The 10,059-nt window shown below is 31.4% G+C and overlaps 1 protein-coding gene across 3 annotated transcripts; it reads left to right on the top strand.

The window, feature by feature from the left end:
• Positions 1-1,851: 1,851 nt before the first annotated feature.
• On the top strand, positions 1,852-8,910 carry LOC112748467 (uracil phosphoribosyltransferase). 3 transcript variants are annotated; one of them, XM_025796701.3, is made up of 12 exons: positions 1,852-2,179; positions 2,463-2,555; positions 3,509-3,587; positions 3,985-4,043; positions 5,482-5,559; positions 5,686-5,767; positions 6,060-6,108; positions 6,316-6,377; positions 7,830-7,897; positions 8,115-8,170; positions 8,372-8,419; positions 8,545-8,910. In XM_025796701.3, exons 1-12 carry the CDS (start codon positions 2,039-2,041, stop codon positions 8,594-8,596), a joined length of 867 nt encoding a protein of 288 aa, XP_025652486.1. In that variant the 5' UTR covers positions 1,852-2,038; the 3' UTR covers positions 8,597-8,910. The 3 variants fall into 3 exon arrangements, with proteins under 3 accessions (XP_025652486.1, XP_025652493.1, XP_025652499.1); XM_025796708.3 differs by having other exon boundaries at positions 1,884-2,186; XM_025796714.3 differs by having other exon boundaries at positions 1,889-2,231.
• Positions 8,911-10,059: the final 1,149 nt, after the last annotated feature.

The raw sequence follows: 10,059 nt of genomic DNA, 5'->3' as shown, positions 1-10,059 counted from the left end.
ATTTATACTAGAAACAAAATATTCACACCCCTTTCTTGTTTTTACTTATCTTTCTTCTCTTTTTTCTTTTTTTCTGTTTATTTGTTTATTGTTTCTGTTTTTTTTTCTATTTTTTAGAAATTTAAATCTGAAATTCAGATCTAAATTTAAAATAACTTTTTTGAGATTGTTCTCTTTTTTTAGTAGTGTATTGATCTTTTTTATAGGTATTTTGGATATGATATTACAAATTTGGAATAAAGATTCAAAGAAAAAAAAATTTCATCCATAAAAATATTTTTAAATTCAAAAAACCTTTAAATTTATTCGGGAAAGAAGAGAAGATATTTTTCTATATTGCAACACTTTTTATATAAAATTAGAAATAAAAAAGACTGGTTTATTTTTGTTTGACTGTTTTTGTCTTATATGATTCTTTGTAATCGAACTCGATATTTTCTTTTAAACCATAGTTCAACATAAAATTTATCTATTTTCTTACCTAATTTCAAATCGAATATGTATTCTACAATTTGTAAATGCTATTTAGCTATTTTTATAAATGATAGTTTTTTTACCATAAAAAAATGTATACATATACTAATGATTGGCTATATATTGGTTTTTATTTGTTTGATATCATTTTAATGCTCTTGGCTCCTTCCTTGAGCATACCTCAGTAGTGAAATGGTCTGTCTCGCAAAAATGACATGGCATATTGATGGAATGTTGAGTTTCGAAATTGGTAGGAATTGGGCTATTTTGATCTACCAATAGAGATTTTTGGTACAAACTCATCCTTATTATTGTTGTTTCTGGGTGAAATATGGCCGCTCAGCTGCCTCAGCATACAATTTCATCACTTATATGTTAGGGTAAAATTTTCACATAAATATCGAACACTATCAGAACTTGATAATTTTTCTCAAGCCAAAAAACTCAGATATAAGAATCATCAGTTTCTCAAGATTGTTAGACCAAGTCTCTATCTTCGTCAATATGAGATTTTCAACCTAGCTAGAAAATTCTCGCAAACAGAGCATATTAGTGTAAGACCAACAAATTCAAATGGAATATCATCCTTACTAGCCATTTGTAAAAAGAGAAAAAGAATGATAGTGATTGATACTAGTTTATGGTTAATATATATAAATAGAATTTGAAATTTTATTACTTATAATCTCATTTATATAATAAACAAACGAAATAAAATTAGCCATATCTCATTTTTAAATGAGGTAAATAACAAATTCGTATGGAGTTGATGGACAAACGAGATGTATAATAAAGTTTAAAAACATAATTTTAGTTGTAATTTTATTTAGTAGTAAATATTAAATAATATATATTGTTTATATTCTATCCCAAAATAAAAGTTATGTATAATAAAAATGAAAGGCCTACGTAAAAGGGTAGTTTCTATTATATACTTGATCTTCTTAAAGAGGTCGGACATACGTTTATATACTTATCTAAGAAAGTATTCTCCGAATCTTTTCAATTATCTCTATCTTTGCTAAAAAATAGATTATAACAAACTCTCAAGATAAAGAAAACAGCTAAAAGATAGATTATAACAAACTCTCAAGATAAAGAAAACAGAGTTATCAGTAAATAAAGATGGAATTATTCGAAAAGTAATTATCTACTCTACTATAAATACACTGACACCTTTTAAAGTATTCACGTTTTAATCTACTAAAAACCTGTCTAAACCTCTTGCTAATTTAAGCATCGAAGTTTCTTGACTCGATCCGGACGCTGCCTTCTAAAAGAGTCTGAACCTCACATTCAAGTTTAAATCAACCTTTCAGTAACTTTCAGAATATATATATATATATATATATATATATTAAAAAATCCTATTTTGATGAATAAAGCTAGAAGGACGTAAAATAATAAAAAGAATGAAAATGGAAATTACAGCATAATCAGGATATGTCTATCCATGTCCAAATAACGAAATAATCCAACCAACAACCATCATCTTGAATTAGCTGAAAACCATAGATATACCCGTACACACAAACACAAAAAGCATTCATTCATTCATTCATTGATGATGGCTTGGTGCCGTATTCACTTCAATCTTAACCTCTCTTCCCCTTCCGATTCGGCGCTTATTCCTCACACATGTCACTCTCACACTCCCTCCTCCTCCTCCTCCTCCTCTTCCCTCTTCAGAACTACAACTAGAAAGGCAATTAGTTACTACTACTACCATCCCTATTCTCAATTCTCATGTCATTCACGTAATTCTTATTCTTATTTAATTTTATTTAAAAAGAGTGAAAGTAGCTGCCTTAAAAAAAGAACCTTAATTACTTTAATTTTAATTTTGTTCTTTTGTTGTTGTCATTGATTATCAGTATCTCAATTAACAATTATGCCCCACCGTTTTAATTTTAATATAAATTTAAATTTAAATTATTGTTATTTATATGCGCCCCTTTTTACTGATGTTTGTTGTTGGTTCCACTCAGATCTCTCTCTCCAATGTTCAGCGCCGTTCGTGTGTTGCTGTGAGCTCTCACATGACCATGGAGGAGAAGCCTGTCTCTGACAACCGAATGCTCGTTAGTCTTTCTCTTCTTCTCATTCCGGAATTCTTTTATTTATTGCTTTTTTTATTATTTTTTTTTTTTTTGGCGAGGGGGTGGTTGTGTTTTTATTCCTCTTACTAAGAGAAAAAATGGAATGAAAGGAGCCAAAAGTCTTTGATGGTTTGATTAATTGATTAATTTGTCTATTATGTGTTTTTGTGTGTGTGTGTGTGTGTGTTTTTTTTTTTTTAATTTGCCATTTTTGTCTTTGTCTTCTGGGTTTATGGGTTTATCTACCGAGAGGGGAAAAAAATTTCTCTTTTTTGTGATTTCTCTTTTTAAATGTGTGTTTTTGGATTGGAAAAGTATAGGGAGCCAATAGGAAGTATTAGAGATATGATCATTAGTGTTACATTGTCCTGTCAGGTTACGCTTTTGGGATGAGTGGGTTCATGACATGGTATTAGAGTTCTAGATCCGAAAGGTCAAGGATTCAATCCTTGATGAACTCTAAAATTAACTTAAGTTTTTAGGATGAGTGATTTGATGACATGAGATGTTTATTATCCCTGGTATTTGGATGGTTATTCTGGATAGTGTGGGTGATGTTCATTTTATTCATGGACCAAAGATTTAGCCCATTGTACACATTGTACACTTAAGCCATTGGCTCCCTAGCACTATCCTTTTGGATTAACTTGCTATGGTTTCAACAACTATCAAAAGACTTCATAATCAAAAGGAAAACAAATATTTCATTAAAACAAAAACTATTTCCAAACATGCACTAAATGGCTAACTAATATGCTTATTATTTTTCAATTCTTATTCCTCTTGTGGTTTTGGATTAAGGCTTTATTTGTTTTTGGTTTGTTATGCCCTGATAAACATGAAATAGAGGGAATGGAGCTAATTTTCCTTTTGATGAGTTTTGTCTCTGTTTTGTGATAGATTAATTGGTTGTTTTGATCTGTTTGGTTTTGAAGGTGTATGTGCCTCCACACCCTTTGATCAAGCATTGGGTTTCAGTTCTGAGAAATGAGCAAACTCCTTGTCCTATCTTCAGTGAGTGTCAGTTTTTAATTTACTTTAGCAACATCCTATAATGTGGACCTAACATTAACCTGATTTTGATCAGTGTACTGTAACGGTATAACCAATGTTGGAACAGCTGAACAGCCTCATCACTTTATTTTGCTAATAGCTACTTCCTTGGTTAATGGTTAATGGAAATGTAGCTTCCTGACAAACTCATGCCATACTCCTAGAAGATATTTAATGTGTTCACTAGGAACATTCACAACTATTGATCTTCTGGTTTTTATATAATCTAAACCCTTTATAAATGAAATTATGTGGTTGTAGATTTTCCTGGAGGATCATTAGATTTGCTCCAAGAGCATGACTTGATATAATATTATTTATATTCATATTTATTTGGCATTTAATGCTTCTAATGTAGGAAATGCAATGGCTGAGTTGGGGAGGCTACTAATGTATGAAGCTTCAAGGGATTGGCTGGTTAGTTAAAAGGGCATAGCTCATGCCCTTGCCTTAAAAATTTATTTTCCCCATGCTTTAACTTTTTTGTATTTAAGATTTAACTTTAAACTAAAAAATTTAAGGCATTACATGTATGTAGACTCTAGAGGTGGTCAGGTTAAAGTGACATTCATTCTATAAATTATTTGAACATCTTCTATCAACATCTTCAAAATATTGCTTGAGCTATTTGTTTTGTTCTCGATGGATTCCTCACTCTCTGTCTAAGGTAGGACAAACAAATTCTTAGTATTCATGGGTTAGGATTATGGTGTGGGATTACTGGTAAAAGGCAGATGTGCCGGATATGAAGAAACTGAGTATAATTTAGGGCATGAATAAATTCGGATGCATGGATTTTTACTTTTCAAGTTAAAATAGGCAGCTGAGTCAGTTGCCATGAAACCATATATAAATTATGTGTTTCTTGTGTAAGAATTGATCACCATTTTAGGAATGTTAATGGCATTTATTAGAACCTTCACAGCATTTACCAACTTCAATTAATTAAGAAGAGTCTGAGCTAGCATCATGTGCAGGGTAGTTAGCCAGCTGTCAAGCGGTTATCACATTTTGGGTAGTTATAGGAGCTTTGCTACTGTAGAGTGCATGCCCTAATCATGCACCTTACTAGATGTATAAATACTTGGTTTAACTTCAATTCTTAATTCTAATAATCAATAACAGAAAATCATATTTGTCTCTATTTTCATTTCATTTTCCATGTTATAGTCGAGACTTTGGTATGATAAATTAGGTTTATTTGCAACTAACAACCAGAAATAGTAACCTTTCTGTGCTAATTTATTCAACCGGATACTCACCCTAAAGAAACTATTACTGCATTTAAATATAGATCTTAGAATAGATTATTTTTCAAGGATTTGGAACTAAATCCTTATCTTGCATTGAGACTCCAAATTAGGATAGATATATGATAAGCCCCTAAAGACACTTTCAAGCATATTCAGCATTAAAGTAAAACTTTTCATTTAGAAAAATAATTGCATACTAAACTAGAGTTGAAATGTTCTTTTTCTGTATAATGGCCCAATTACATCTCCTGGTTAAGGTAACACTGGATCTATGCCTATGAAATTACCAGAGTATTGGCTTTCAGAAACATAAAGCAATATTATGAATTCTTTAGAATACTGTATTCAGCATTATATTTTTGAGTTATCAAAAATCCAAAGGCAGATTGATTTTGAAGTCTATAGCTTTCTTAGTGCAAGTGCATCTGCACCATGCTTTCCCTAATACAGGAATCTAGTTGTGATGATGACTTGTATTAAATAGTTGTGCCTTTGATGTTATTTAAAATTCCCATTTAATAATCTTTCTACATTTATTACCACACTCAAGCATGTGGATTTTCATTTCTTTTTTCCTCTATGGTGCTTTAATTGTTTTTCAGCCTACGGTGGCTGGGGAGATTCAATCACCTATGGGTGTTGCTTCAGTGGAGTTCATTGATCCAAGAGAGCCTGTGGCCGTAAGTAGCATATTGCTTTCGATGTTTTTTCTATAATTGAAGTCCGCATGGTCTGACAATTATATTGTTATATTCATACTGAACTAAACTGATGTTATACCTTTTTCCCCCAATTTTTTTCCCCAGGTAATTCCAATCTTGAGAGCTGGTCTTGCTCTTGCCGAGCATGCGTCGTCGATCTTGCCTGCAACAAAAACATACCATCTAGGTCATGACAGATTCTTATTAGTACTTAATGAAATAATTGGATGCCTATGCTTGTTGTTGCTTATTATGTTATTTGAAACCTGGCATTGGAGGCAAATTGAAAAAGATAATTTAAGCAGGAAAAATCTGGTTTTGCATATTTGTATATTTCCACGTCTGATTCATTGAGATAAAATGATTACTTGTTTAAAGCTTGTGAATTTTGTTGATGCTCATTTTTAAAATTGCGATATGTATTCTCAATTCTTAAATTGAATAATAACTTCTTTTATTCCCCCTTTCATTTGCAAAAGGAATAAGCAGAAATGAGGAAACACTTCAGCCAACCATATATCTGAACAAGTAAGAAATTTATACTTGAAAGAGTAATATGTTTTATTACCCTTGTTTTTCCTTCACTTGTATGGGCGGCTTCTTGACCATTTCAGCGAGATTCATAAGGGCTGCCCTATTGTTTGACCTGGTTCTGTATCTTTTATTTATTTATTGAACTGTGAGTTGTGACATGTTGAGCTCCTTCATTTATGTATTCCTTCATGCAATTTTCAGGTTACCTGAGAAGTTTACAGAAGGATCTAAAGCATTTGTGGTTGATCCTATGCTGGCAACAGGTATGTATTCACTCATGTTTTGCGTTTTGATATCAGAAGATCAAGACTGAAACCTTTCTACTGCTGCCATTATCATACAAGGAATTTCTTCTTATTCATTTTGCTCAATAGGTTACAAGTACAAAAGAAAAACATTTCCCATTAATGAACCTATTACCTTGCTTTCCCGGTTCATATGATGCAATTTCGTTATTACACGTGTATGCTCTATACTATTCATGTAATCCTCAAAGCAACATTTTAAAAGCAGCTCATAATAACAGATATTAGGAGCTCAATGTTAAATATTTAGTAGAGATTCAGCCTGCCTCTTACACAGGCTGCATATGAATGTGATTTGGTTCGTCTCTTTGGCTTCAAAATTATTTTACTACATTGTTATATGTCGTAGGATATTAACCTGGCAGACAAGTAGAAATTTGGTATCAGCTTGTTTCTTTGCTTTCAGTTTAATTACTCTATAGGTGGCTTATAGCTTTACTACATTTTCAATTTGGTCATTGTGGTTTGAAAGTTTGTAATCAATTCCTTATATTATACAAAAATTTTCAATCAGATCCTTATAGTAAACACTTCTAATGAAAACCTATATTGCACAAATGCTTTTTGGATGAAAGCTCTATAATTTAAAACTTTGTAATCAAGTTCTTATGTTACACAATTATTTCAAAAAACTTGTGATTATCATTCAGTATGGAGACTAGGTCCCCAAATTTTTAAATTTGAGACATGATTGAAAAATGCTTGTAATATAGGAACAGGATTAGAAATGTTTAAGCTATAGGGACTTGATTGTAATTTATAAACCTTTAAACTATAGGACATAGGTAAACTATAGGTATCTAATTGAAAATTTAGTAAAACTATGAATCTGCAGAGTTAAACCTGAAAGTGATCATTGAGATTCACCATTTGCACCGAAAAGGTTCCCGAGATACCAATTGTATCGGAAACGTCCCCGAGATTGGAAAAAATGCACCATGTTAGTCCCTCACCTCCTTTCTGTCAATTTCCTCCAGTGTGGCACGTATATGCCAGGTCACTGACGGCATCGAGGAAATTGATGGAAAGGAGGTGGACGACTAACGTGGTGCAATTTTCCGATTTCGGAGATGTTTACAGTGCAGTTGGTTTGGGAACCTTTTCTATGCAAATGACAAATCTCAGGGACCACTTTGGGGTTTAACTCTGAATCTGCACAATAATTAACTTCTGTCTGTTTATTTCAAATGTTTACTAGTTACAAATTATTCAGAGACTGAATAATTTTTTTAATTTCAACGAATTATAACCACTGATTCTGGAGCCTGGGAGTGAATGTTATATTTTGGACACAGTAGTGCATTGTAAAATATCTACTGCACCAAAGTTATGTTGCATATGCTTGAAAATCTATTTACGCCATAAAGTGGTCAGGTTTTTTTTTTAATTATTATTATTGCTGAATTTCAGGTGGTACTATAGTGGCAGCCCTCAATCTATTAAAGGAACGTGGAGTAAGCAACAAGCACATTAAAGTGGTTAGCAACAATAATCTAGAATTATATTCCAATAATCCCATCATTGTTCAGTATCCAATAATCTGGTCTCTAGCTCTAGCAACAATAATAATAATGTTAAAACAGAGCTTCTGTTTATGCATTACCCTGTCCACATTATGCATGATATATATATATATATATATATATATATATATATATATATCCTAATTTATTAATGGAATGGATGACATTGCAGATCTCTGCTGTGGCTGCCCCTCCAGCCCTTCAAAAGCTTAGCGAGCAGTTTCCTGGGTACTCACATAACTGTGTTAACTTTCTTAATTTTGTTTTCCTCAAGCCTTTTGTTAAATCCACTCCCATCCAAAAGAATTGTCATTTTGGACAAAGTGGTAAATTACAAAATTTATGTATATCATTTTGTCCAAATTGACTGTTATCTTGAAATAGAAAATGCATGTACTTTCTAACTAAATCACCTTTTTATTTTTTCAGGCTTCATGTATATACTGGAATAATTGATCCTACAGTTAATGAAAAAGGGTTGGTGCCTCCCCACATCATAGATTTATAGTTGTTATGATTTTCATTACTTCATATTATTGAAACCTAGCTAGCTTTATATATTAATATCTACATGATTAATGTTTATAATTTCACTTGTCTAGGTTTATAATTCCTGGTCTTGGAGATGCTGGGGACCGCAGCTATGGCACTTAAACTACATGAAATGAACAAAAATACATATGTCCGTACCTGCTTCATTTCAATTTTTGAGGCACTATAATTTTCTTTCTTTTTTTTTCTTGATTTTTTATGGCTACTGGATTTCCAACATCATTTGATTGATTTGATCAGTAGCCCTCTTAGAGGCCTTTTTTCCTTTTAAAAAAGTTAGTTTTGATTTTAATTTTAAATTTTTAACAAAACAAAAAACTCTGAAAATTGGCTAGTGTCTATATTTTTGTATAATATGCTAGCGTTAGCGTTCTGGTCTTTGGTAGTAGTATCTATATAATTATTCAATTTGAAAAGTTTTTATTTATTTATTTTTCATTTTTACAGCTTTTACTTGTTTTTCCCCCTAAGCAACACTTTAATTTGTTTTAAATTATCCGTGACTAAGGGTTTGTTTTTATGAAGGTAATTTCATCCAAACCTATGAAGAGCTTCGCTTCTATTGTTGAAATTAAATTCGCATGTGTTACATGTCATGATATACTATCTTATAAGGCAATACATAATCACTAAAATTACTAGGTCGTTTTAAAAGATGATTTAACATTGCATATACTAATTCAAAGACCTATATGATAATATACTCCTGTATAATTATGTAACATCTTTTACATCAACCTCTATGCATCAGAATTAATTTATAATTCATTTAATTAGTGTTCACAGAGTTAACAGGGAGTTTAGTATCTTTATTTTATTTATTTTTTGGTCTGGGAATGGGTTTACCGAATTAGTATCTTCTTAAAATTGAAATAATAAATTTTCGATTTGGTTATGAGTTTTCTTCATATTGATTATTGTCTGTGTGTGTTTTACTGGATCTAGACTACCCGTATATGAATTTTACTGGGCTTTTACTATTTCTCATAAGCTGATAAACCTAAAGCCCTAAGGGATAAACTATTTATTTAATAAAAACTCAACACAATAAGCTAGAACAATATAAGAATAAGAAAAACAAACAGAAAAACCTAACCATCATTATCTCTGAACCGATTTGTGTATGATATGCGCTACACCTGATGTTTTGTGTTGTCTTCGAATTTTTTCCTATCAGGTATTCTAAATAATAATAATAAAAAAAAATTTAAACAAAAGAGCTCAACACAATAAGTGAAGCAAGAACAATAAATAAATAGAAAAATTAAAAAAAATTACAAAAAAATTCATCAATTATTTTTTGTGCTCTTCTTTCTTATAGTGTACTCCTGATTTTGTACTCATCTTCAACCACTTCGATCTTATTAAAACTCTGTCAATCCAATTGTAAGATCGGTAAACGAAAGAAAGTCCACCAGTTGCATATCTTTTTTTATCAATTCTTTCTAAAGCTTTATTAATCTGACAGCATCCTTTCTCCCCTCCACCTGCACAATCTCGTTGAAATCTCCTATAAAGGTTGACATAACTTTACAATATAACTCAATTTCTCTCACACAACAAAT

The sequence above is a fragment of the Arachis hypogaea genome, chromosome 2, assembly GCF_003086295.3.
Source record: "Arachis hypogaea cultivar Tifrunner chromosome 2, arahy.Tifrunner.gnm2.J5K5, whole genome shotgun sequence".
Lineage (NCBI taxonomy): Eukaryota > Viridiplantae > Streptophyta > Magnoliopsida > Fabales > Fabaceae > Arachis > Arachis hypogaea.
The sequence above is the reverse complement of the archived record's forward strand: the minus strand, read 5'-3'. Positions and strand labels throughout refer to the sequence as shown.

Coding starts and splice junctions, on each gene's coding strand:
- LOC112748467 (XM_025796701.3), top strand. CDS start 2,039: ATGATGGCTTGGTGCCGTATTCACTTCAATCTTAACCTCTCTTCCCCT. Junction 3,588..3,984: donor AACTCCTTGTCCTATCTTCA/GTGAGTGTCAGT, acceptor CTTCTAATGTAG/GAAATGCAATGGCTGAGTTG. Junction 8,420..8,544: donor CCTACAGTTAATGAAAAAGG/GTTGGTGCCTCC, acceptor TCACTTGTCTAG/GTTTATAATTCCTGGTCTTG.